At 50.8% G+C, this 27276-nt stretch overlaps 2 protein-coding genes across 3 annotated transcripts in view; both read left to right on the top strand.

Annotated features, from left to right (window-relative positions):
* P4HTM (prolyl 4-hydroxylase, transmembrane) overlaps window positions 1-27239 on the top strand; it is a 76129-nt gene extending 48890 nt beyond the window's left edge. The window contains exons 5-9 of one of the 2 annotated variants that reach the window (XM_083155585.1): window positions 953-1115; window positions 5834-6019; window positions 11470-11560; window positions 12967-13090; window positions 26977-27239. In XM_083155585.1, the coding sequence (XP_083011711.1) occupies window positions 953-1115; window positions 5834-6019; window positions 11470-11560; window positions 12967-13090; window positions 26977-27041 (629 nt within the window). In that variant the 3' untranslated portion in view covers window positions 27042-27239. Of the gene's footprint in view, window positions 1-952; window positions 1116-5833; window positions 6020-11469; window positions 11561-12966; window positions 13091-13872; window positions 19484-26976 lie in introns of those variants that run through there. The other variant, XM_083155584.1, reaches the window with a different exon arrangement.
* WDR6 (WD repeat domain 6) overlaps window positions 27019-27276 on the top strand; it is a 47031-nt gene continuing 46773 nt past the window's right edge. The window contains exon 1 of the mRNA XM_083155581.1: window positions 27019-27142. The gene's annotated coding sequence lies outside the window, so the exon portion shown is untranslated. The remainder of the gene's footprint in view (window positions 27143-27276) is intronic.

The following is a 27276-nucleotide window of genomic DNA, read 5'->3' as shown; positions in this document are numbered from 1 at the left end:
GGAGCTCCCGCTGCGTGTTAGATAATGGAGGTGAATGCGATCATCGCTCTGTCTGCTGCGTCAGTACAGGAGCTCCCGCCGTGTGTTAGATAATGGAGGTGAATGCGATCATCGCTCTGTCTGCTGCGTCAGTACAGGAGCTCCCGCCGCGTTTAGATAATGGAGGTGAATGCGATCATCGCTCTGTCTGCTGCGTCAGTACAGGAGCTCCCGCCGCGTGTAGATAATAGAGGTGAATGCTATAATCGCTCTGTCTGCTGCGTCAGTACAGGAGCTCCCGCTGCATGTTAGATAATGGAGGTGAATGCTATAATCGCTCTGTCTGCTGCGTCAGTACAGGAGCTCCCGCTGCGTGTTAGATAATGGAGGTGAATGCGATCATCGCTCTGTCTGCTGCGTCAGTACAGGAGCTCCCGCCGCGTGTTAGATAATGGAGGTGAATGCGATCATCGCTCTGTCTGCTGCGTCAGTACAGGAGCTCCCGCCGCGTGTTAGATAATGGAGGTGAATGCGATCATCGCTCTGTCTGCTGCGTCAGTACAGGAGCTCCCGCTGCGTGTTAGATAATGGAGGTGAATGCGATCATCGCTCTGTCTGCTGCGTCAGTACAGGAGCTCCCGCTGCGTGTTAGATAATGGAGGTGAATGCAATCATCGCTTTGTCTGCTGCGTCAGTACAGGAGCTCCCGCTGCGTGTTAGATAATGGAGGTGAATGAGATCATCGCTCTGTCTGCTGCGTCAGTGCAGGAGCTCCCGCTGCGTGTTAGATAATGCTTGTGAATGAGATCATCGCTCTGTCTGCTGCGTCAGTACAGGAGCTCCCGCCGCGTGTTAGATAATGGAGGTGAATGCGATCATCGCTCTGTCTGCTGCGTCAGTACAGGAGCTCCCGCCGCGTGTTAGATAATGGAGGTGAATGCTATAATCGCTCTGTCTGCTGCTTGTTTTCTAGGTGTTCTCAGTTTGGATGAATTCAAGAAGTTAAACCTCAGGGACTTTCACAAATACCTGGGCAACCAAGAAATCACCATGAACGATTTGGTGAGGAACAGCCAGCACACGTGGCTGTACCAAGGAGAGGGGGCTCACCAGGTGCTGCGCTCCATACGTCAGAGGTAGGTGACCAGAGCGGTAACCCCCCGGTCTGTCTGATGTGTGATTGGCCAGGTCTGAGCAGTGTGACCATCCATGTACGTGGCCTGATTGGTCACAGGTCATTCATAGAGACCAGACTTGCCTGTGTGTGTGACTCTTCAGCATGGCTGTGATTTAGGGACAAGACGCGGGTAACCAATAACAAATGTAACACTAGTATAGGTTCTATGACCCAAAAGGGCCCATTAGGAAACCGTTACATGTTGCCGATCTTCTGGCACGTAAGGTACAGTAGTAGTTGTAGTAGTACGTTTATTTATAAGGCGCCACAAAGTGTCCGCAGCGCCGTACATAGCATACAAAAAACAAATTACAAGGTAACATACAGGGTGTGGTGATAAAATACAGTATAAATAGGGGTATAGCTGGTAGAACTAAAATCAGCATCAGTTCAGAAGTAGGTGTCAAAATTGTGGAGGAGACTGAAGATGAAGTAGAGGAAGGGAAGAACAGGACAGGAGGACAGGTGAGGTAAAGAGGTAGGGTGAGTACGTGAGGAAGGAGTGCCCTACTCATAAGAGTTAACATACTAAAAGGAGGTGGGTGGACGAACAAAAAACAATAGGATAAGTAGGAACGGAGGGGAACGGAGGCAGGATAGGAGGACAGGTGAGGTAAAGAGGTAGGGTGAGTACGTGAGGCAGGAGGACCCTACTCATAAGAGTTAACATACTAAAAATAGGTGGGTGGACGAACGAAAAACAATAGGATAAGTAGCATAGAGGGAGAATAAAATAGGTGGCGAGCGCAGCGAGCCGTAAGGGGCTTCATTGCGCTGCCCACGCTGTGCAGTCGGGATTCCGACGTCTGACTAATGACTGTCGGAATCCCGACTGTCGGGTTAATATACCACACCCTGGAGGGGTAGGGTAGGCAGGATAGGAGGAGCAAGAGTACAGTAGTAAGACTCATTGCATAAGCTGCAAATGCTCTTTACCTGGGTTTCCTTGTTAGTGGTGTATCCAAAGGTGGGACAGCACAGTCCAAAATTTGGAAGCCACACCAACTGGCACACATCGCCAGCTGGGACTCACTGGCAGTTGGTGGGGTTCTCCTGTTTGAATGTTGCACCTCTGGATTCGCCACTGGCAAGGATATCCAGGAACATGGCATTTGTATCTAATGTGATGGTCGTGTTGGAGGGTTTGGTAAGCCAGAATGAATATGCCCAGGGATCTTATGCTGCACATGTGCCCGCACCTTGGCTAGGAATCTGAATCTTGCTGGGGTATAATTACAGGGTTGCCTTCGGTAGGCCTATAATGGGTGTAGAGTCCCTCTGTTCTGCAGCTGCAGCTGCGGCTGTTTTTTGGGGACCCTAAACTTCCACTAGCACCGGTGTGAGTATAAATGGCATCATACCCAGTGGTCATATGGTATTGCATGTAATATGCTGAAACACCCCTGTACCACATACAACTCTCACATTACATACTACAATACTATTACACACTAGGTTGTAGTAGGCAATGTGGGAGTTATCCGAATTATCAGACAGTCATACCCAGAATTTGAACCCATGACTTTCCATATTGCAGTCAGACTCCTTACTCATGGAACTATTTGCTAATGCCTGGCACACGAGCCCCACAAGCGGCTGTATCCACTTTGAGTGGAGAGGTCTTACCTGGAGTCGGTAGGTACAGTGCCCTTAGTTTTGCTATGATCCGACGCCAATGCAGACGTACGCCATTTATTGATGCGCACACCACAGTGTCAGTATACAGTGACACATTTACATATGCAAATTAGTATATTTATACAGAGAACGTTACTGTCGGTCTCTAACCTACAAAACTAAAACGTTAAGTGGAATTAAAAAACAAAACAAAACCAGTTCTCTTCCTATTGTCTGTTACAGGGGAATCTCGTTACAGTCACAGGGCCTCATTCAGGTTCGTTCGCACGGGGCCGATGTTTCCTCCATGCGCATGAGTATTTCTGAGCATGCGGCCACAGTGAACCGATTGTTCACCGGGTGCACACACCCAACCTTGTGGGGGGGGGGGGTTGAGGTGGTTAGGAGTACAAGCCCTAAAACGCTGGGCGTCTCCATGGTAATCGCCCGGTGACGTGGGCGCTGGTGCCAGCAAGTTTCTTTTACTAGATCATAGACTATCATTAATTAGAAAATATTGTTTATACTGTCTCACACAGAAAATACAATTCCCGAATGAAGCAGTTCCACCTGGGAATTTCATTAAATACACGGGTCCTTTTTTCTGTGTGAAAGGGTCGATCCGGATCTTAAACTCCGAGTCTCCGACCCTGGAAATGACCAGTCAGAGACTTTGAGTTTAAGATCCGGGTTGACCCTTTCACACAGGCGAAACCTCCGTGTAATAGAGGCAGTGTCCTGTGTGAAGGGTAGTCCTGTCAGTGGCAGCCAAATAACCCGCCGCTTCATATGCCGGGTAATTGCCGGGTAATCCGGCCGCCGCTGTGTGGTATTAGTCTCCAGTGCATCTAACCAAATGGAGCCATTAGCCAAAATCTCACAGTGTGTACGCATCCTTCCCACCTCCTATGCTCTTTGCAGGGTTATAGAGTGCACGCTAAGGTCACCTTTCACCCCCCCTTCCCCCTGTATGTTGTTCCTTGCAAGGACATTGTCCCATATACTGTAGATAGCGTTATAACGAGCAGAGGTTATATGGTGCTGATCATCCTACGCTGTGTGATTACAGACAGGAAATGACTGATTTGTATCTGGAACTGTTCCCACAGGTAGTAAAGCACGGTGCAGATTCCGCAGACAGATCATTGTATTCGTAGTCTGCGCTATGTGACCACCTGTATTAGGTGATCGTATGAATATTCATTTCCGCTTATTATCAGTTCCGATCGTATCATTTCATGTAGAATGTAATCTCCATTCAGGATGGCAGATTGTTTATTACTATTGGGAGGTTTGATACCCATTTCCTTTACTTAAACCATCTTTGATGGCACCAAATCCTGCAGTCCTCTGCCACCCTGTCATAGAGGCAGCCATGTTTATGTAGCCTGAACTTGTCCTCTATTGCATTCATCTATAAGTCACTGATTTCTGTTTCTGTGCTCTGTAATTCATTGCTGCGGATCTCTTGTTGCGCCATATAAATTACAAATAATTATAATAATTAGAAGCAGCAGCAGTCTCCGGATATGGCCGCTGTGTCCCAGGCAACCAATTGCTTTCAACTTCAGTTTAAAAAGACTCACAGGGCCCGATTCAGCAGGGCATGCTGGAGCTTGTAGTTTAACAACAGCTGGAGAGCCACAGGTCGGTCAGTGTGTGCCATGCAGTGGACGCCTGATTAACTACCTTATACTAATGCAAATTTCCGTAGTACTAATCCGGTGATGTGTGCGGCTTCAGGCAGGGCGCCGCTCCCCCCACCGCTTCTCTGTGCGCAGCTGCAACTGTCATGATTAGTGTTGGCGCTGGCATAAGCATCAATCAGAACTAGGCCTCCTTCCCCATACACACAGCTCAGTATAGCAGCTCTCCCATGAGACACGGTCCTGCCCAAAACGCCCGTTTCACACAGAGACCCAAAAATGCATAAAACCACATCTAGGTTTGATCATTATGCTAGGACTCGCTGAAATCAGGACAATAGTACGGACGGTGTAATGGTTAGCATGGGTTCCATTCCCTGAGTGTGCAGAGTTTGTATATTCTCCCTGTGCTTTAGTGGGTTTCCTCAGGGTACTCTACTTTCCTCCCACGGTCCAAAAATATACTGGAATGTTAATTGGCTCCCAACAAATCAACCCTAGTATGCCTATGTGCGTGTACATGTGGTAGGGAATATAGATTGTAAGCTCCACTGGGGCAGGGACTGATGTGAATGTTCAAATATTCTAGGCGTACTAGGTGTGCACTTTACTGCATCCCAGTGCTTGGTGCCATGGGTTCTATTGTGACCAGAGCCCTGTCTGTGTGTATTTTATATGTTCTCCCCATGTTTGTGTGGGTTCCCAGGTGCTCAGATTTCCCACACACTCAGAACAAACTAGTAGGATAACTGGCTTGTGATGCCATTGTCCTAATTGTTTGTGTAGTGCATCATTTAGACTGTAAGCTCCATGGGGCAGGATGACACTCTGCGCAGAGCGCTGTGTAATACATAAATCATACGAATTAGGTGCTGTCGTTCACTGAATTAGGCTCCTTTGCACTTCTACAGACGACCTTGCATTGCATGACGGTGTAATAGCGGATTGTAATAACAGTATTATTGTGGCGTACAGTGTATTGCGATGCTGGGAAATCCTTATCTCACTAAGCCATTCACACTGAGCTTATTCAGTGTTAATTGGGGGGACACAGGAAACGAGCACCAAGGCTGCCTGTAATTATCAGATCGGCAAACACTGCGGCCCCTTTGTTTGTTTTCTCTTAGTTAGGCCTAATTAATATAAGAGTGTGCTCGCCCCATTCATTCAGAGTTTAGTGATTAATAGTGACCCTTTTCCCTTTGCTACGGATGAGAAACTGTTTTCCCTGTTTACTGGGTAAATCATTTATTCTTATCACCTTTGGGTGAATCTGGTCTTCTGGATGCCAATCTGTTATTGGTATTAGGCATTTCTCATCTGCGGCCTGGAAAGTGAGTATTCTATGTCGGGTATTCACAAAATGAGCCGCCTGTAATAACTAACCTCCGGTATCGCCACCTTTCCTCCCCAGAGTCATCAAGTTGACCCATCTGCCCCCAGACGTGGTGGAGAACAGCGAACCTCTGCAGGTGGTGAGGTACAACACAGGTGGTCACTACCATGCCCACATGGACAGCGGACCAGTGTTTCCTGAGACAGCGTGTGCCCACACCAAGCTAACAACCAATGAAACGTCGGCTTTTGAAACCTCCTGTCGGTAAGGGGAAAGCAAGGTCCTCTGGTACTGGGTCTGTATAGGCAGAGCATTGATTTATATATTAGTAATTCTGGAGATATTTATCGCTGCTAGAGTATCTGTATGAAAGGGTGTCACTGTATTGTACCCCTAAAACTGTCATAATGACCCACAAAGTAAATACACCTATAAGCCCCCAAAACATTGTGCATGTATAACAGATCATCAGGTCCTGTATAATAGGATTGCTCGCGCTATGGGGGCGCCTGCTGTGCTCGCACTATGGGGGCGCCTGCTGTGCTGGCGCTATGGGGCTCCTGCTGTGCTGGCACTATGGGGGCTCCTGCTGTGCTGGCACTATGGGGGCTCCTGCTGTGCTCGCACTATGGGGGCGCCTGCTGTGCTCGCACTATGGGGGCGCCTGCTGTGCTGGCGCTATGGGGCGCCTGCTGTGCTCGCACTATGGGGGCGCCTGCTGTGCTGGCGCTATGGGGCTCCTACTGTGCTGGCACTATAGGGGCTCCTGCTGTGCTCGCACTATGGGGGCGCCTGCTGTGCTCGCACTATGGGGGCGCCTGCTGTGCTGGCGCTATGGGGCGCCTGCTGTGCTCGCACTATGGGGGCGCCTGCTGTGCTGGCGCTATGGGGCTCCTGCTGTGCTGGCGCTATGGGGGCTCCTGCTGTGCTCACACTATGGGGGCGCCTGCTGTGCTCGCACTATGGGGGCGCCTGCTGTGCTGGCGCTATGGGGCGCCTGCTGTGCTCGCACTATGGGGGCGCCTGCTGTGCTGGCGCTATGGGGCTCCTGCTGTGCTGGCACTATGGGGGCTCCTGCTGTGCTCGCACTATGGGGGCGCCTGCTGTGCTCGCACTATGGGGGCTCCTGCTGTGCTCGCACTATGGGGGCGCCTGCTGTGCTCGCACTATGGGGGCGCCTGCTGTGCTCGCACTATGGGGGCGCCTGCTGTACTCGCACTATGGGGGCTCCTGCTGTGCTCACACTATGGGGGCTCCTGCTGTGCTCGCACTATGGGGGACGCATGCTGTGCTCGCACTATGGAGGCTCCTGCTGTGCTCGCACTATGGGGGCGCCTGCTGTGCTCGCACTATGGGGGCTCCTGCTGTGCTCGCACTATGGGGGCTCCTGCTGTGCTCGCACTATGGGGGCGCCTGCTGTGCTCGCACTATGGGGGCGCCTGCTGTGCTCGCACTATGGGGGCGCCTGCTGTGCTCGCACTATGGGGGCGCCTGCTGTGCTCGCACTATGGGGGCGCCTGCTGTGCTCGCACTATGGGGGCGCCTGCTGTGCTCGCACTATGGGGGCTCCTGCTTTGCTCGCACTATGGGGGACGCCTGCTGTGCTGGCGCTATGGGGGCGCCTGCTGTGCTCGCACTATGGGGGCTCCTGCTGTGCTCGCACTATGGGGGCTCCTGCTGTGCTCGCACTATGGGGGCGCCTGCTGTGCTCGCACTATGGGGGCGCCTGCTGTGCTCGCGCTATGGGGGCGCCTGCTGTGCTGGCGCTATGGGGGCGCCTGCTGTGCTCGCGCTATGGGGGCTCCTGCTGTGCTCGCACTATGGGGGCGCCTGCTGTGCTCGCACTATGGGGGCGCCTGCTGTGCTCGCACTATGGGGGCGCCTGCTGTGCTCGCACTATGGGGGCGCCTGCTGTGCTCGCACTATGGGGGCGCCTGCTGTGCTCGCACTATGGGGGCGCCTGCTGTGCTCGCACTATGGGGGCGCCTGCTGTGCTCGCACTATGGGGGCGCCTGCTGTGCTCGCACTATGGGGGCGCCTGCTGTGCTCGCACTATGGGGGCGCCTGCTGTGCTCGCACTATGGGGGCTCCTGCTGTGCTCGCACTATGGGGGCTCCTGCTGTGCTCGCACTATGGGGGCGCCTGCTGTGCTCGCACTATGGGGGCGCCTGCTGTGCTCGCACTATGGGGGCGCCTGCTGTGCTCGCACTATGGGGGCGCCTGCTATGCTCGCACTATGGGGGCGCCTGCTGTGCTGGCACTATGGGGGCTCCTGCTGTGCTCGCACTATGGGGGCTCCTGCTGTGCTCGCACTATGGGGGCTCCTGCTGTGCTGGCACTATGGGGGCTCCTGCTGTGCTGGCACTATGGGGGCGCCTGCTGTGCTCGCACTATGGGGGCGCCTGCTGTGCTCGCACTATGGGGGCGCCTGCTGTGCTGGCACTATGGGGGCGCCTGCTGTGCTGGCACTATAGGGGCGTTTGCTGTGCTCGCACTATGGGGGCGCCTGCTGTGCTCGCACTATGGGGGCGCCTGCTGTGCTCGCACTATGGGGGCGCCTGCTCTGCTCGCACTATGGGGGCGCCTGCTGTGCTCGCACTATGGGGGCGCCTGCTGTGCTCGCACTATGGGGGCGTCTGCTGTGCTCGCACTATGGGGGCTCCTGCTGTGCTCGCACTATGGGGGCGCCTGCTGTGCTCGCACTATGGGGGCGCCTGCTGTGCTCGCACTATGGGGGCGCCTGCTGTGCTCGCACTATGGGGGCGCCTGCTGTGCTCGCACTATGGGGGCGCCTGCTGTGCTCGCACTATGGGGGCGCCTGCTGTGCTCGCACTATGGGGGCGCCTGCTGTGCTCGCACTATGGGGGCTCCTGCTGTGCTCGCACTATGGGGGCTCCTGCTGTGCTCGCACTATGGGGGCTCCTGCTGTGCTGGCACTATGGGGGCTCCTGCTGTGCTGGCACTATGGGGGCTCCTGCTGTGCTGGCACTATGGGGGCTCCTGCTGTGCTGGCACTATGGGGGCGTTTGCTGTGCTCGCACTATGGGGGCGCCTGCTGTGCTCGCACTATGGGGGCGCCTGCTGTGCTCGCACTATGGGGGCGCCTGCTCTGCTCGCACTATGGGGGCGCCTGCTGTGCTCGCACTATGGGGGCGCCTGCTGTGCTCGCACTATGGGGGCGTCTGCTGTGCTCGCACTATGGGGGCTCCTGCTGTGCTCGCACTATGGGGGCGCCTGCTGTGCTCGCACTATGGGGGCGCCTGCTGTGCTCGCACTATGGGGGCGCCTGCTGTGCTCGCACTATGGGGGCGCCTGCTGTGCTCGCACTATGGGGGCGCCTGCTGTGCTCGCACTATGGGGGCGCCTGCTGTGCTCGCACTATGGGGGCTCCTGCTGTGCTCGCACTATGGGGGCTCCTGCTGTGCTCGCACTATGGGGGCTCCTGCTGTGCTCGCACTATGGGGGCTCCTGCTGTGCTGGCACTATGGGGGCTCCTGCTGTGCTGGCACTATGGGGGCTCCTGCTGTGCTGGCACTATGGGGGCGCCTGCTGTGCTCGCACTATGGGGGCGCCTGCTGTGCTCGCACTATGGGGGCGCCTGCTGTGCTGGCACTATGGGGGCGCCTGCTGTGCTGGCACTATGGGGGCGTCTGCTGTGCTCGCACTATGGGGGCGCCTGCTGTGCTCGCACTATGGGGGCGCCTGCTCTGCTCGCACTATGGGGGCGCCTGCTGTGCTCGCACTATGGGGGCGCCTGCTGTGCTCGCGCTATGGGGGCGCCTGCTGTGCTCGCGCTATGGGGGCTCCTGCTGTGCTCGCGCTATGGGGGCGCCTGCTGTGCTCGCGCTATGGGGGCTCCTGCTGTGCTCGCGCTATGGGGGCGCCTGCTGTGCTCGCACTATGGGGGCGTCTGCTGTGCTCGCACTATGGGGGCGCCTGCTGTGCTCGCACTATGGGGGCGCCTGCTGTGCTCGCACTATGGGGGCGCCTGCTGTGCTGGCACTATGGGGGCGCCTGCTGTGCTCGCACTATGGGCCTGCTGTGCTCGCACTATGGGCCTGCTGTGCTGGCACTATGGGGGCGCCTGCTGTGCTGGCACTATGGGGGCACCTGCTTTGCTCGCACTATGGGGGCTCCTGCTGTGCTCGCACTATGGGGGCTCCTGCTGTGCTCGCACTATGGGGGCTCCTGCTGTGCTCGCACTATGGGGGCTCCTGCTGTGCTCGCACTATGGGGGCTCCTGCTGTGCTCGCACTATGGGGGCTCCTGCTGTGCTCGCACTATGGGGGCTCCTGCTGTGCTCGCACTATGGGGGCGTCTGCTGTGCTCGCACTATGGGGGCGTCTGCTGTGCTCGCACTATGGGGGCATCTGCTGTGCTCGCACTATGGGGGCCCATTAATGCCCCGCATGCTGGAACTTGTGGTTCTCCAAGTCCCAGCATGTGGGGGAGATCTGCTGGCACTTGTAGTTCTCCTGCATAAAGCAATGTTACGTATGTGAGATTTAACCCTCTCAGGCCGAAATCCACTGGCCATGGACGCCGGTGACAGCCCCGGGCTTCAGCCCTGGACGGGTGAAGCCTGGGGGGGACCCCTTTATTGGGGGGGTCCCCACTCCTCCAGGTACCCCGTCCAAGGCTGGTCAGCCACGGTGCTCATGTTTCGGCCGGGGGGACCTTACATAAAAAGTGTCGGTACTTATGTATTATCTGGGCTGCCGATTTTTTGATTGTATGCCTTAACTTAAGGCATACAATCAGATGCGATGCGATGCGATGACCCGATTTTTCCATAGGATTCAATGTTAAAATGGACTGAGCCCATTTTAACATGGAATTCAATGGGAAAAAGGGGTCCTTTTCATACCCCTACTATCCAAGTGGGCATGGAGTTGGATATAAACCTGTAGCGAGCCACCGAGCCCGAAGCCTGGCGAGCGGATGGTATTCTGTGTACGCTCGCCACGCTTCGGGCTCGGTGGCTCGCTATGCTCGCCACAGGTTTATATCCAACTCCATGCCCACTTGGATAGTAGGGGTATGAAAAGGACCCCTTTTTCCCATTGAATTCCATGTTAAAATGGGCTCAGTCCATTTTAACATTGAATCCTATGGAAAAATCGCATTGCATCGCATGCGATATGGTCGGATGCGATGCGATGGACCCGATTTCAAAATCGGCAGCCCAGTTAGTACATAAGTACCAAAGTGTCCCCCGGCTGTGGCATGACACCGCGGGCTGTTGGAGCCCGGTGCTGGTTTCAAAATACGGGGGACCCCCAGATTTTTTGTCCCCCGTATTTTTGGAACCAGGACCGGTCCGAGAGTCTGGGGCTGGTTTCAGAAATACGGGGGACCCCAATGCTTTTTGTCCCCCGTATTTTTGGAACGGGGTCCGGCTCAATGAGCCCAGGGCTGGTTATGTTCAGTAGGGGGGATCCCACGCCGTTTAAAAAAAAAAATTTATAAACACAAAATCGCACATTACCTCAAATTCGCACATTTTCATGCCTAAAAATTGCCCATTATCGCACTTAATCGCACTTTTCTTTCTGGAATACGCACCTCATTAAATATGCGAATTCAAGGAAAAAATGTGATTATAAAAACGTGCGATAATGGGCGATTTTAAAAGTGCGCAAAAAATGGCATTCTATTAAATGTCACCGAATGACACCAGTATGACTGACCAGACTATGTGCATGCATTTCCAGGTACGTCACTGTCCTGTTCTACCTGAACAATGTTACTGAGGGCGGAGAGACCACATTTCCCATCGCTGATAACCGGACATACGAGGAGATGGTGAGAGGAACTGGTCTGTTCCAGGCCGCAGGCAGTGTTGTCAGACTTCACATTGGTACACATTTACTAGATTGTGTTGCAGGCCCTGGATGGTCATAGTGAGGTTGTGTCCAGGTTGCAGGGTTCTAGTTCTCAGGGGCGTAACTATAGCACCGCAGCCCCCGCGACCGCGGGGGGGCGCTATGCATGTGCGGGCGCCGGGGGCTGCAGTGCTATAGTTACGTTAGCTGCAATGTGAAGGGAGCAGGGGGGCATTGAGGCGGCTGGGGGGACGGACGCTGCGGGGGACGGAAGCTGCGGGGGACACAGAGGCGGCAATTACTTACAGCTGAGCCGGGCAGGGGGAGCCGGGAGCTGTCTGTACTGAAGAAAAAAAAGCCCATACAATGAATGGGCAGCCTGTGATTGGCTGCTGAGCGCTCTCACAGCCAATTGCTGACTGGCTGAGAGAGCGCTCAGCCAATCACAGGCTGCCGATTCATTGTATGGGCTTTTTTTTTTTTCTTCCGTACTGACAGTGACAGCTCCCGGCTCAGCTGTAAGTAATTGCCGCCTCTGTGTCCCCCGCAGTGTCCGTCCCCCCAGCCTCCTCGCAGCGTCCCCCCCCACCTGCATTGACGGCTACCTGGGGGAGCGGCAGGCGGCGCAGATGGAGACCGGGGGCGCGGCGGGAGAATATAAAGAAATCTTATTCAAAAGACCGGGCGGCCGCTGATTGGCTGAGAGCTCAGCCAATCAGCGGCCGTCCGGTCTTTTGAATAGGATTTCTTCCTATTCTCCCGCCGCGCCCCCGGTCTCCATCTGCGCCGCCTGCGGTCCTCGCCTGCCGCTCCCCCAGGTACCCACAGATATATTGGATCTGAACATCTAGACTGCGGGGGTTGGTGCGCCCTCCCTTTAACGGCGGGGGGGCGCCCCAAATGTAGTTATGCCACTGCTATTTCTGCGGATATAGATTAGCCAGTTAGATTATACATTGCAGGTGGTGCGTTTCCAGGTCTGCTGTGACCACAAACGTGCACCAATTGGAACAATTGGCTGAGTTGCTTTCCCTACATTCCAGATCAGACCGCAGTGTTCAGGCAGGCTTTGGAACCAAACGGCGTCCATCTACAGGATGTGATCTGTGTGCATGTGTTCAGCCTTATTTGCAGCATAGCCTGTAATGAACAGGCATGCACAAGCGATCACAGAGATCCTTGTGTCCGATGAACACCGATCTCGTTTCCCTGCGCTACAGTAAAACCTTATAGCCTCTACAAGCCTTAGTAGCGATCACCTCTGCTGGTCACCGCAGCGTTACAATGCTCTCGCTGTACAATATTTTGTTTTGTTTCATCGATGGTATTATGTATAATGTAGCTATCGCTTTCCTTTCTTCTTGTTTTGTGTGCCTCTTGTTTCAGTCCTTAATCCAGAATGACATTGATCTGCGAGACACCAGGAAGCATTGTGACAAGGGGAACTTGAGAATTAAGCCACGGCAAGGAACGGCTGTCTTCTGGTACAATTACCTGTCCGATGGCAAAGGTACGCTGGCGTTATGTTACACCCATCAGTCACAGGAGCCCAACATTTTACGGTTGCTTAGGTCTGGAGAGTCTAGGGAAGTTGCACAGCGGGTGGGAAATGGTTCCAGCTCGGTCTGCTACATGCACAGCCCTCTAAGTGACAGCACAAGACATACTTTGTGTACAATGTTTGTTTATTAGCCCCACACTAGGACTGATCCACATCGTTCACCCAGTCTATATAATACAGTATCCTCTGATACAGCTCCCCTTCCCTGTGCACCGATTACTGTGGGAGGGCCCGCTCCTTGGCTTCCTGTAGCTTAGGGGCACATTTATTAAGCCTTGTGAAGTGATAAAGTGAGAGGTGACAACACAGCAGCCAATTAGCTCCTAACTGGCACTTACCAAACTCAGCCTGTAGCTTGAGAGTTAGTAGCTGAGGGTTACTGAATACCGAACGGATTACCACCCATGACTCCCCTCTGTGATCCTACTACCGTCATACAATTGCCCACCCCTTGCCACTATTGTCTGTCCTACCCACATTGTGATGTGATTTCCTATTTCTGCTGTTGTCTGCCATTGTGTATTGTGCTCTGATACTTTTACAGGGGAAATGTTTTCCCTATATTGGGGGTGCTCACCTGTTGACTGTGGGTTGGAAGATAACTGGCATCCTGCGCTTTACAATCAGGACAGTATCCTGAAGTCGTGTGTGGTGTTTTTATAATCTGTTCAGCAACATTCCGGTGATATTACCGGGATAAATAAGGCCTTCCCTTCCTTCTGTTCCCATAGGCTGGGTCGGAGATCTGGACGAGTTTGCGTTACATGGTGGCTGCCTCGTGACAGAGGGCACTAAATGGATTGCAAACAACTGGATTAATGTGGATCCCAACAAAACGCGCCAGCTCTGGTTCCTGCAGGAAATGGCTCGGTATGCCAAAGACGATGGTGAAACGCAGGAGTGGACGGTAGACAAGTCTTACAAGGACATGCATGTGGATTTATAGCGGGAGATTAGCCCGCCAGCAGGGTTCAGCGTGCCCCCAACGCTCGTCCAATCACTTAGGTGCCCTCTGTTTCGTGTTCCTCTTCCAGGCTTCTGAGCTGTGAGGATTTCATAGGGCGATCATTCACGTGTTGGCACCGGTAAGAAGGGAGCCCGCGCAGCAGGTATTGGAGACCTGGCATCTGGTGTAAGGCGACAGGGCAGTGAGAGTCTCCGGACCCCGTGGGGCAGGAAGTGACCCCCAAATCCAGCCACTGAATGCAACAGATAGGTCTTTTCTATTCCTCCTTATTTATTCTGACATGAGAGCAAATCTGTTCAGTTAGAAAACCTCAATCTGGATGAGACCAAAAGGGGAAAATATGGAAATATCCACAAACTCTCATAATCCTCATAAAACCGACGTGTATTTTACATGTTCATCCGTCGCACGCAGCGGCAGTGCAACGAGTCAGGCATGAGTAGCCGATATATAGATTTAATATATGTATAGGCAGGTAGATATAGGTAATAAGGACTCTGCACCCCAAATGGAAATGGCAGAACTACTATATATATTTACTGAGAAATCCGTCAGAGACATATATATATGTATAGAGAGAGAGAGAGGGATTTCTATGTAGAGCATAATATACACGGATATATATCAAAATTTTACCTCAGATAAATAATATATCCTATATAATAAAAGGCTAACTCTGCTCCTCACCCCTATGGGGGAAATTCATGCGTTGCACGCACTGACAGCCACTAGATGGCGCTTCATGGAGCAATTAAAGTGTTGCTCTGTTTGGCTGCACACAGCCGCTGGCGCTGACATCACTGTCTCCATTTGAGTCGTCCTAAATCTAGATCTCCCAGTTACAGAGCCCGAGCTGACTACACCACGTGGATAAGGCCATTAATGGCTGGAACCAATATTTAGCCTAGAAGTTCTGTAGAAAGTTGTGTCTGCCTGCACTTTGAGTAAGTCCCTGCAGGGGGCAGTCATGTTCTCCATTACTATATGGTACGTACATTCTAGGTTTATATCTGTGGCTTTACTGATAGCTGATAAGTGAATTGGGCTCTTACGAAGTAGAGAACTAAGAAACCGCCAGGTCAGATACACACGTAGAAGTAGCGGTTGTGTCATGCCACAGTCGTCTCGATCCCAACATTTCTACTGCAGGGAGAAACGCGTCAGTGCTGCTGCTGAAGGTTTCAGGGATCCGGTTTGTAGTAATATTTATAAGGCTGTAGCCCCTGTACCGGATATCTGAGAGGGCACATGAGCCTGGCTGTAGGGCCCTATCACAGACTTGCCGCGGTAAGGTATCAGTGCATGTAAGTGGCCTCACCTGGATATCTAGGACAGACATTACATATGCTTATTATGCCAAAGAGAGGCCATCATCCATTACAGAAACCGATGGGACTCTTCCTGTCACCTTATGGCCTGATTCTCATATCTGGGGTAATGCTATCCCCTGCGAGTGTCAGTTACCTATTTATAGTATTATTGGATTTGTGCATCTTTATGTTCTGGTAATATTTATATATATATATTTATATCAGGGTTGGTTGCATGACGCTGAATCTTTTCATGTGACAATGATTTATTTCCATGTTATCCGAGCATCCAGATCTGTGTCTGTCTGTTCCCGTAGTAGGGGAAGAGCATTGAAAGAGAATCAAAACTGAGTCAGTTGCAGTTGGTGCCTGGCCCGATTTCTGGGTGTTGGTGATGTAATGAGGAGAACAGGCCTTCCCTCTGTGCATTGGACAGGTGCTGCCGGTGGGGATATGTACAGAATGTCCACATTAATGCCGTCACCAGTCAATGCAGGTCGCACGGACGGTGTAATGGTTACAGCATTACTACCTGGCAGTGCTGAGGTCATGGGTTCTATCCCCACAGAATGGTATCATTGGATAGACAGCAACTAGGTCGACATGCATGAAGGTCGACATGGGTTAGGTCAACAGGGTCGTTATGTCGACACAAGCATTAGGTCGACATGGGGACGGTCAACAGTCAAAAGGTCGACGTGGGGTGTTTCACATTCTTTTGTCCTGAATTTCGACACAGTCAACATGGACACTGAAATGTCCCCTCCCCTCGCATGGCTCACTGCATTCACCATGCCCACCATGCCCTAGTGGATGGTACGGCATGTAATAGCCCCTGTCGGCACATGTCGGTTCCCGAAAAAATTTGAAAAAAAACCCATGTCAACCTTTTTACTGTCGACATAATGCCCCTCTCGACCTAACCGATGTCAACCTTCAGCCATGTCGACATTCCTGCATGTTGACCTTCATGCATGTCGACCTAGTGATGTTGACCTAACACTTGTAGTGACCGTATCCCATTCCCACCATGACCCCAATGGTATGGGGTTTGTATGTTCTCCCCGTGCATGCTTGGGTTTCCTCTGGGTACTCTGGTTTTCTGCCACAATCCGACAATATACTGGTAGGTTACATGGCTCCTAGAATGTCTGTGTGCGCGTGTACATGTGGTAGGGAATATAGATTGTAAGCTCCACTGGGGCAGGGACTGATGTGAATGTACAGCGCTGTGGAATATGTGTGCGCTATATAAATAACTGGTAATGAAATAACAATGCCAAAGCAGTTCCAATGTGATTGAAATCATTTTAGCCATGTTGCCATTATAATTGTAATTATGATGCTTTTCTATCATGTATAAAGTTATAATGCTGACACTGTAATCACATTACAATGGCGTCGGCATTCTCCCATCAACATTCTGACTTTGTACTCATACAGTATGTGTCATAGCTCTGACCGATGGTTTCGGATTAATCTTTTGGTGTCGACTTATTGGCTGTCCATCTATTATTACCAGTTACTTATATAGCGCATACATATTCCGCAGCGCTGTACAGAGAATATTATTACCAGTTATTATATAGCGCACACATATTCCACAACGCTGTACATAGACTATTATTACCAGTTATTATATAGCGCACACATATTCCGCAGCGATGTACAGAGAATATTATTACCAGTTATTTATATACCGCACACATATTCCGCAGCGCTGTACAGAGACTATTATTACCAGTTATTATATAGCGCACACATATTCCGCAGCGCTGTACAGAGAATATTATTACCAGTTATTATATAGCGCATACATATTCCACAGCGCTGTACAGAGAATATTATTACCAGTTATTATATAGCGCACACATATACCGCAGCACTGTACAGAGACTATTATTACCAGTTATTATATAGCGCACACATATTCCGCAGCGCTGTACAGAGAATATTATTACCAGTTATTATATAGCGCACACATATTCCACAACGCTGTACAGAGACTATTATTACCAGTTATTATATAGCGCACACATATTCCACAGCGCTGTACAGAGAATATTATTACCAGTTATTATATAGCGCACACATATTCCGCAGCGCTGTACAGAGAATATTATTACCAGTTATTATATAGCGCACACATATTCCGCAGTGCTGTACAGAGACTATTATTACCAGTTATTATACAGCGCACACATATTCCGCAGCGCTGTACAGAGACTATTATTACCAGTTATTTATATAGCACACACATATTCTGCAGCGCTGTACAGAGACTATTATTACCAGTTATTATATAGCGCACACATATTCCACAGCGCTGTACAGAGACTATTATTACCAGTTATTATATAGCGCACACATATTCCGCAGCGCTGTACAGAGATCATTATTACCAGTTATTATATAGCGCACACATATTCCGCAGCGCTGTACAGAGAATATTTCAACATTCACATCAGTCACTGCACCAGTAGAGCTTACAATCTATATTCCCTACCGACCAGTATATTTTTGGATTGTGGAGTACCCGGAGGAAACCCAAGCAAGCACGGTGAGTATATACAAACTCCACAAAGTTAGGGCCATGGTGGGAATCGTACCCATGACCTGGGCATAGCCAATAGACACAGTGGATTTCTCACCGGGATACCATCAGGGATGGGGTACCAGGATGAGGGTGTCTTCTCTCTGTCATGGGTTCGCTCTGTATTGGGGATTGTTCTCTCTGGTGATGAATAGATATATATTATCTCTTCCTAGTTGTATACGCACATGGGTAATATGTCCGTGCACAGGGCCAGGTCATGTTCTATGAAGTAGAAGATTATTGTGACGTTGGAACCACAGAGTATTATAATGTCTGGCTGTATAAGCAGTGGGGGAAGGGCTGATGCTGCTGTTCACCATTATTCAGTATCCTGGGGCAGAGAATAAGGTTCCTCAGTCATCTTCCTCATATAGAACTAATGGGGCCCATACATCAGCAATGTATTCCCCTGTTTCCCGTTCTATCGGGGAATTGGGGAAATACTTACGGTATTATGACCTGCAACACTTCCCTGATTCCCGCTGGCAGATCGCCAGTCATCGATGGTCACTGATCAGCGGTTTTGATCATCGTATCAGGGAATCATAGTGCTGATCTGTGGCCTCCATAAGTCCCAGCCGGGGACCTGGCCATTTCCAAGAAAATAGAATACAAAACAAAGTCCACTATAATTCCAGCCTCCAGGATCCGCTGTGGCCTAATCCTGCTTTAGATAATTCTAGTTGGAACTGTGCGTCTTCCCTGCAGGCTGCTAACTCCCAGAGACGTGTCTGTTGTTTCTGGGACTTCATATGGCTCATTTACTAATGTGGTAGCTTGGCGTAAGACTAGCACTGAACCATAACCGTTCCTGTGTGTCTAGTGCTTGTAAGCCAATGACCGAGCGTCTGATTGTGGTGGACCAGAATACCGTGTTAGTAAATAAGCCCCATCTCTGCGTGTATCACCTACACACTGCAGAGGCAGCCAATCCCAGTTCCAAACCAAAACGCAGCCTATCCATTTGCCAGGAACATCTCTACGGTGTGAGACCCTTTGTGATGGTACTTGTTCCTGGTGATTGGATAGGCTGCACTCACATATATATATACGGGTGTGCCCACAATATGGCTGCTTCCACTGTGGCGGATCCAGAGGGGGGAGTGGGAGGTCGATCGCTGTCCTCCATTTATTTGTCATCAACTGTGGGAAGGCGACTCCGATCCTTAAATGATTATTACCTTTTTGTAATAGAGGCGCTGTATCTGCATGCACATAACTCTGAAAAAAATGGGATTTTTGTGAGCGTAAGAGGACCCAAGAAGAGCCCCTCAAGTTCACAGATCCTGGCGCTGTTTTAGATAAGCAAAAGGGCTTAACCAAAAAAGATGATATAATCAAAACCGTATATAAGGATGGCTGCTGCAAGGTGTAAGTGAGAGTGCTAAATCTCACTAAGGGTTAATAGGACAAGAAATTGATTACACCTGCGCTGCTGAGCCTATGAGCTTTTTGCTGAACAAAAGGACAACCGGAGACACTCAATAGTAATGTAACAAATTTTATATAAAAAGAATATAAATAAAGATATATAAATTCATACAGATATATTTAAAAACAGATACAATAAAGCATGCTCAATAGGGAAATGTATAGCAGAAAACACTCTCCACTTGGATCATAAAATAAATGCCTGATAGCAGAATTATAGCCAGTCTTGTTAATTTAGCAGAGTTCAGCTGTTAAATAGCAAGGGGAGAAGGGGGGAGGGTTGCGGGGGACACAAGCCAGTAACGATGGAAGCAGGCAGATAGAATATGCACAGATGACAATAGCGCAGTACCCTTTTTAGTGCGTGTAACGCAGATGGATGGTATTCGGGAAACGCACTAATGTCCAGGACCATATGCTCACCCTCCTTAGAATGGATAGCTGGAGGGGCCGGGGAGCACGATGTTGTAGGTTGCTCGACCCGGTGTCCGTGATGTTACTGTGTCTGCAGCTCTGACGGGGAACCCGATGGTGGCAGGGGCTCTACCCGGAGCGATGGCTTGGTGACGTCCGCCGGAGGGGAGAGACGGAGGCTCCAATCTGCTGCCGGCTGAGATGGAGAGCCGTGGGCAGTAGTGGCTGATGGGAAATGTAGTTGGCTGGCTTGTAGTTTGAGCTCAAGTGAGCAGCGTGAGTCGGCTCCAAGATAGCGTGTGGCTGTGATCACAAACAGTGGGAGGTTTCTGCTGTAAAGCGGAAGTAGGCGTCAACGCGTTTCGTACCCTTGGACAAGGGTCCGAAACGCGTTGACGCCTACTTCCGCTTTACAGCAGAAACCTCCCACTGTTTGTGATCACAGCCACACGCTATCTTGGAGCCGACTCACGCTGCTCACTTGAGCTCAAACTACAAGCCAGCCAACTACATTTCCCATCAGCCACTACTGCCCACGGCTCTCCATCTCAGCCGGCAGCAGATTGGAGCCTCCGTCTCTCCCCTCCGGCGGACGTCACCAAGCCATCGCTCCGGGTAGAGCCCCTGCCACCATCGGGTTCCCCGTCAGAGCTGCAGACACAGTAACATCACGGACACCGGGTCGAGCAACCTACAACATCGTGCTCCCCGGCCCCTCCAGCTATCCATTCTAAGGAGGGTGAGCATATGGTCCTGGACATTAGTGCGTTTCCCGAATACCATCCATCTGCGTTACACGCACTAAAAAGGGTACTGCGCTATTGTCATCTGTGCATATTCTATCTGCCTGCTTCCATCGTTACTGGCTTGTGTCCCCCGCAACCCTCCCCCCTTCTCCCCTTGCTATTTAACAGCTGAACTCTGCTAAATTAACAAGACTGGCTATAATTCTGCTATCAGGCATTTATTTTATGATCCAAGTTGAGAGTGTTTTCTGCTATACATTTCCCTATTGAGCATGCTTTATTGTATCTGTTTTTAAATATATCTGTATGAATTTATATATCTTTATTTATATTCTTTTTATATAAAATTTGTTACATTACTATTGAGTGTCTCCGGTTGTCCTTTTGTTCAGCAAAAAGCTCATAGGCTCAGCAGCGCAGGTGTAATCAATTTCATGCACATAACTCTGACATCACTGTATCATAAATATCATACGGTAGGAAATGAACACATCCTGGTGGTAATCATTTGGGTGACTAATCGTGTTATGTTGTGTAATGTATGTTTCAGGCTTGTGAAATGTGTTTAATCAATCATTATTATTACAGTGCTGCTTCCTTATTTATCTATTTATTTACATTATGTCACTAGGGCCTGCGCTGCTGTGTCTCGGGCCTGCACTGCTATGTCTTGGGCCTGCTCTGCTGTGTCTCGGGCCTGCGCTGCTGTGTCTCGAACCTGTGCTGCTGTGTCTCGGCCCTGCGCTGCTGTGTCTCGGCCCTGCGCTGCTGTGTCTCGGCCCTGCGCTGCTGTGTCTCGGCCCTGCGCTGCTGTGTCTCGGCCCTGCGCTGCTGTGTCTCTGGCCTGCGCTGCTGTGTCTCGGGCCTGCGCTGCTGTGTCTCGGGCCTGCGCTGCTGTGGCTCGGGCCTGAATACGTTATTTATTGTGTTTTAGTTGTACGTTATACATGTACCTTGATTCAAAAATGTCACTGAAACAAAAATATAATATAAGCCAATATGTAGGTAATAATAAATGAAATGATTGAAACTTGAACCATAGGCCACAAATGCTGCTGGCAGGGATCAGAGTGAACCAAAATTCAGCATTTTATCTATTTCTATTCTACAAATGATAAATCCAGGTAATGTTACCGAGCAGGGGAGGCAGGCGTTAGGCAGGCTGTGGTTCTACAGCTGACATCACCGGATGGACTCTCAATGCTGCGAATTCAAGGCTGCGAATCAGCCAGAATAACCCCCATACTGTGTATGCAACCAGAATAACCCCCATATTGTGTATGCGACCATCAGCATAAATACGTTGTTCCCCTCGGACCAGCGCTGACTGTATAGTGGGAGCGACAGGCGCTCGGATGACAGTGCGGGACAAATATTCCAACTAATGGAGATTATCAGTTCACTAGGAGATAGTGACATCGCTGAGGAATGAGGTACAGGGTGCCTCACACCTCAGTGATGGCTCTGGCGTATAGTGAACTGGTAGGCTGCATTCTCAGGATCATTATTAGCTGCCTCCGCCGCTCGGTGGTGAAATCGTAGGTTGGCAAATGTTAATAGTTAATAAGTTTTGCGGTTTACACCTGACTCACACCTGACAATCTGTATGAAGCCTGTACCTGCAGCGCCATCCCAGCCCCATACATAACGCTGCATTTCCTGTATACCGTTTACACCTGACTCACACCTGACTCACACCTGACAATCTGTATGAAGCCTGTACGTGCAGCGCCATCCCAGCCCCATACATAACGCTGCATTTCCTGTATACCGTTTACACCTGACTCACACCTGACTCACACCTGACAATCTGTATGAAGCCTGTACGTGCAGCGCCATCCCAGCCCCATACATAACGCTGCATTTCCTGTATACCGTTTACACCTGACTCACACCTGACTCACACCTGACAATCTGTATGAAGCCTGTACGTGCAGCGCCATCCCAGCCCCATACATAACGCTGCATTTCCTGTATACCGTTTACACCTGACTCACACCTGACTCACACCTGACAATCTGTATGGAACCTGTACGTGCAGCGCCATCCCAGCCCCATACATAACGCTGCATTTCCTGTATACCGTTTACACCTGACTCACACCTGACTCACACCTGACAATCTGTATGGAACCTGTACGTGCAGCGCCATCCCAGCCCCATACATAACGCTGCATTTCCTGTATACCGTTTACACCTGACTCACACCTGACAATCTGTATGAAGCCTGTACGTGCAGCGCCATCCCAGCCCCATACATAACGCTGCATTTCCTGTATACCGTTTACACCTGACTCACACCTGACAATCTGTATGAAGCCTGTACGTGCAGCGCCATCCCAGCCCCATACATAACGCTGCATTTCCTGTATACCGTTTACACCTGACTCACACCTGACAATCTGTATGAAGCCTGTACATGCAGCCCCATACATTACGCTGCATTTCCTGTATACCGTTTACACCTGACTCACACCTGACAATCTGTATGGAACCTGTACGTGCAGCGCCATCCCAGCCCCATACATAACGCTGCATTTCCTGTATACCGTTTACACCTGACTCACACCTGACTCACACCTGACAATCTGTATGAAGCCTGTACGTGCAGCGCCATCCCAGCCCCATACATAACGCTGCATTTCCTGTATACCGTTTACACCTGACTCACACCTGACTCACACCTGACAATCTGTATGAAGCCTGTACGTGCAGCGCCATCCCAGCCCCATACATTACGCTGCATTTCCTGTATACCGTTTACACCTGACTCACACCTGACTCACACCTGACAATCTGTATGGAGCCTGTACGTGCAGCGCCATCCCAGCCCCATACATGACGCTGCATTTCCTGTATACCGTTTACACCTGACTCACACCTGACAATCTGTATGGAGCCTGTACGTGCAGCGCCATCCCAGCCCCATACATAACACTGCATTTCCTGTATACCGTTTACACCTGACTCACACCTGACAATCTGTATGAAGCCTGTACGTGCAGCGCCATCCCAGCCCCATACATAACGCTGCATTTCCTGTATACCGTTTACACCTGACTCACACCTGACAATCTGTATGAAGCCTGTACGTGCAGCGCCATCCCAGCCCCATACATAACGCTGCATTTCCTGTATACCGTTTACACCTGACTCACACCTGACAATCTGTATGGAGCCTGTACGTGCAGCGCCATCCCAGCCCCATACATAACGCTGCATTTCCTGTATACCGTTTACACCTGACTCACACCTGACAATCTGTATGGAGCCTGTACGTGCAGCGCCATCCCAGCCCCATACATAACGCTGCATTTCCTGTATACCGTTTACACCTGACTCACACCTGACAATCTGTATGGAGCCTGTACGTGCAGCGCCATCCCAGCCCCATACATAACGCTGCATTTCCTGTATACCGTTTACACCTGACTCACACCTGACAATCTGTATGAAGCCTGTACGTGCAGCGCCATCCCAGCCCCATACATAACGCTGCATTTCCTGTATACCGTTTACACCTGACTCACACCTGACAATCTGTATGAAGCCTGTACGTGCAGCGCCATCCCAGCCCCATACATAACGCTGCATTTCCTGTATACCGTTTACACCTGACTCACACCTGACAATCTGTATGGAACCTGTACGTGCAGCGCCATCCCAGCCCCATACATAACGCTGCATTTCCTGTATACCGTTTACACCTGACTCACACCTGACTCACACCTGACAATCTGTATGGAACCTGTACGTGCAGCGCCATCCCAGCCCCATACATGACGCTGCATTTCCTGTATACCGTTTACACCTGACTCACACCTGACAATCTGTATGAAGCCTGTACGTGCAGCGCCATCCCAGCCCCATACATAACGCTGCATTTCCTGTATACCGTTTACACCTGACTCACACCTGACAATCTGTATGAAGCCTGTACATGCAGCGCCATCCCAGCCCCATACATAACGCTGCATTTCCTGTATACCGTTTACACCTGACTCACACCTGACTCACACCTGACAATCTGTATGAAGCCTGTACGTGCAGCGTCATCCCAGCCCCATACATAACGCTGCATTTCCTGTATACCGTTTACACCTGACTCACACCTGACTCACACCTGACAATCTGTATGAAGCCTGTACGTGCAGCGCCATCCCAGCCCCATACATAACGCTGCATTTCCTGTATACCGTTTACACCTGACTCACACCTGACTCACACCTGACAATCTGTATGAAGCCTGTACGTGCAGCGCCATCCCAGCCCCATACATAACGCTGCATTTCCTGTATACCGTTTACACCTGACTCACACCTGACTCACACCTGACAATCTGTATGAAGCCTGTGCGTGCAGCGCCATCCCAGCCCCATACATAACGCTGCATTTCCTGTATACCGTTTACACCTGACTCACACGTGACTCACACCTGACAATCTGTATGAAGCCTGTGCGTGCAGCGCCATCCCAGCCCCATACATAACGCTGCATTTCCTGTATACCGTTTACACCTGACTCACACCTGACAATCTGTATGAAGCCTGTACATGCAGCGCCATCCCAGCCCCATACATTACGCTGCATTTCCTGTATACCGCTTACACCTGACTCACACCTGACTCTCACCTGACTCACACCTGACTATCTGTATGGAGCCTGTACGTGCAGCGCCATCCCAGCCCCATACATAACGCTGCATTTCCTGTATACCGTTTACACCTGACTCACACCTGACTCACACCTGACAATCTGTATGGAACCTGTACGTGCAGCGCCATCCCAGCCCCATACATGACGCTGCATTTCCTGTATACCGTTTACACCTGACTCACACCTGACAATCTGTATGAAGCCTGTACATGCAGCCCCATACATTACGCTGCATTTCCTGTATACCGTTTACACCTGACTCACACCTGACTCACACCTGACAATCTGTATGGAACCTGTACGTGCAGCGCCATCCCAGCCCCATACATGACGCTGCATTTCCTGTATACCGTTTACACCTGACTCACACCTGACAATCTGTATGAAGCCTGTACGTGCAGCGCCATCCCAGCCCCATACATGACGCTGCATTTCCTGTATACCGTTTACACCTGACTCACACCTGACAATCTGTATGAAGCCTGTACGTGCAGCGCCATCCCAGCCCCATACATAACGCTGCATTTCCTGTATACCGTTTACACCTGACTCACACCTGACTCACACCTGACAATCTGTATGGAACCTGTACGTGCAGCGCCATCCCAGCCCCATACATGACGCTGCATTTCCTGTATACCGTTTACACCTGACTCACACCTGACAATCTGTATGAAGCCTGTACGTGCAGCGCCATCCCAGCCCCATACATAACGCTGCATTTCCTGTATACCGTTTACACCTGACTCACACCTGACAATCTGTATGAAGCCTGTACATGCAGCGCCATACATTACGCTGCATTTCCTGTATACCGTTTACACCTGACTCACACCTGACTCACACCTGACAATCTGTATGGAACCTGTACGTGCAGCGCCATCCCAGCCCCATACATAACGCTGCATTTCCTGTATACCGTTTACACCTGACTCACACCTGACTCACACCTGACAATCTGTATGAAGCCTGTACGTGCAGCGCCATCCCAGCCCCATACATAACGCTGCATTTCCTGTATACCGTTTACACCTGACTCACACCTGACTCACACCTGACAATCTGTATGAAGCCTGTGCGTGCAGCGCCATCCCAGCCCCATACATAACGCTGCATTTCCTGTATACCGTTTACACCTGACTCACACGTGACTCACACCTGACAATCTGTATGAAGCCTGTGCGTGCAGCGCCATCCCAGCCCCATACATAACGCTGCATTTCCTGTATACCGTTTACACCTGACTCACACCTGACAATCTGTATGAAGCCTGTACATGCAGCGCCATCCCAGCCCCATACATTACGCTGCATTTCCTGTATACCGCTTACACCTGACTCACACCTGACTCTCACCTGACTCACACCTGACTATCTGTATGGAGCCTGTACGTGCAGCGCCATCCCAGCCCCATACATAACGCTGCATTTCCTGTATACCGTTTACACCTGACTCACACCTGACAATCTGTATGGAGCCTGTACGTGCAGCGCCATCCCAGCCCCATACATAACGCTGCATTTCCTGTATACCGTTTACACATATCCCATCAAGCTGCTTGTGCTGCAGTGTTATAGTGAGAGATGAATCATACGTGTTATTTATTTGCACATGTTTCACTTTATGTCGGTTTTATTTTAATGTTGTTTGTTCCACTGTTAAATTACACAAAAATAAACATGTTTACATATGTGCGTTTCGTGACTTTTTTCATAGGTCGCCGGACGTGTTCTGACGTGGATCGCCTCTCAGGGTTTAGGCACATACAGTACAAAGGATGAGAGGCATCTGTTATACCATATTCTAGATTTGTAATGTGCCCCTGGGCTCCGCAGCACCTGGCAGTGAGGAAAACAGGCCATACACAGAGCAGGGGTATAAGGTAGACCAGTCGTTCCGCCCCTCAGTCCTCAAGTACTCCCAAAAGTTCAGGTTTTTCAGGTATCCTTAATGATTTGCACATTAAATGATTAGCGTCACCTGTGGATCTTTTAAAATGTGTCAGTGTGTAATGAA

The sequence above is a fragment of the Crinia signifera genome, chromosome 8 (genome assembly GCF_055691185.1).
Source record: "Crinia signifera chromosome 8, ASM5569118v1, whole genome shotgun sequence".
In the NCBI taxonomy this organism is placed as follows: domain Eukaryota; kingdom Metazoa; phylum Chordata; class Amphibia; order Anura; family Myobatrachidae; genus Crinia; species Crinia signifera.
Note: the sequence above shows the minus strand (reverse complement) of the source record. Positions and strands in the feature narration are given on the sequence as shown.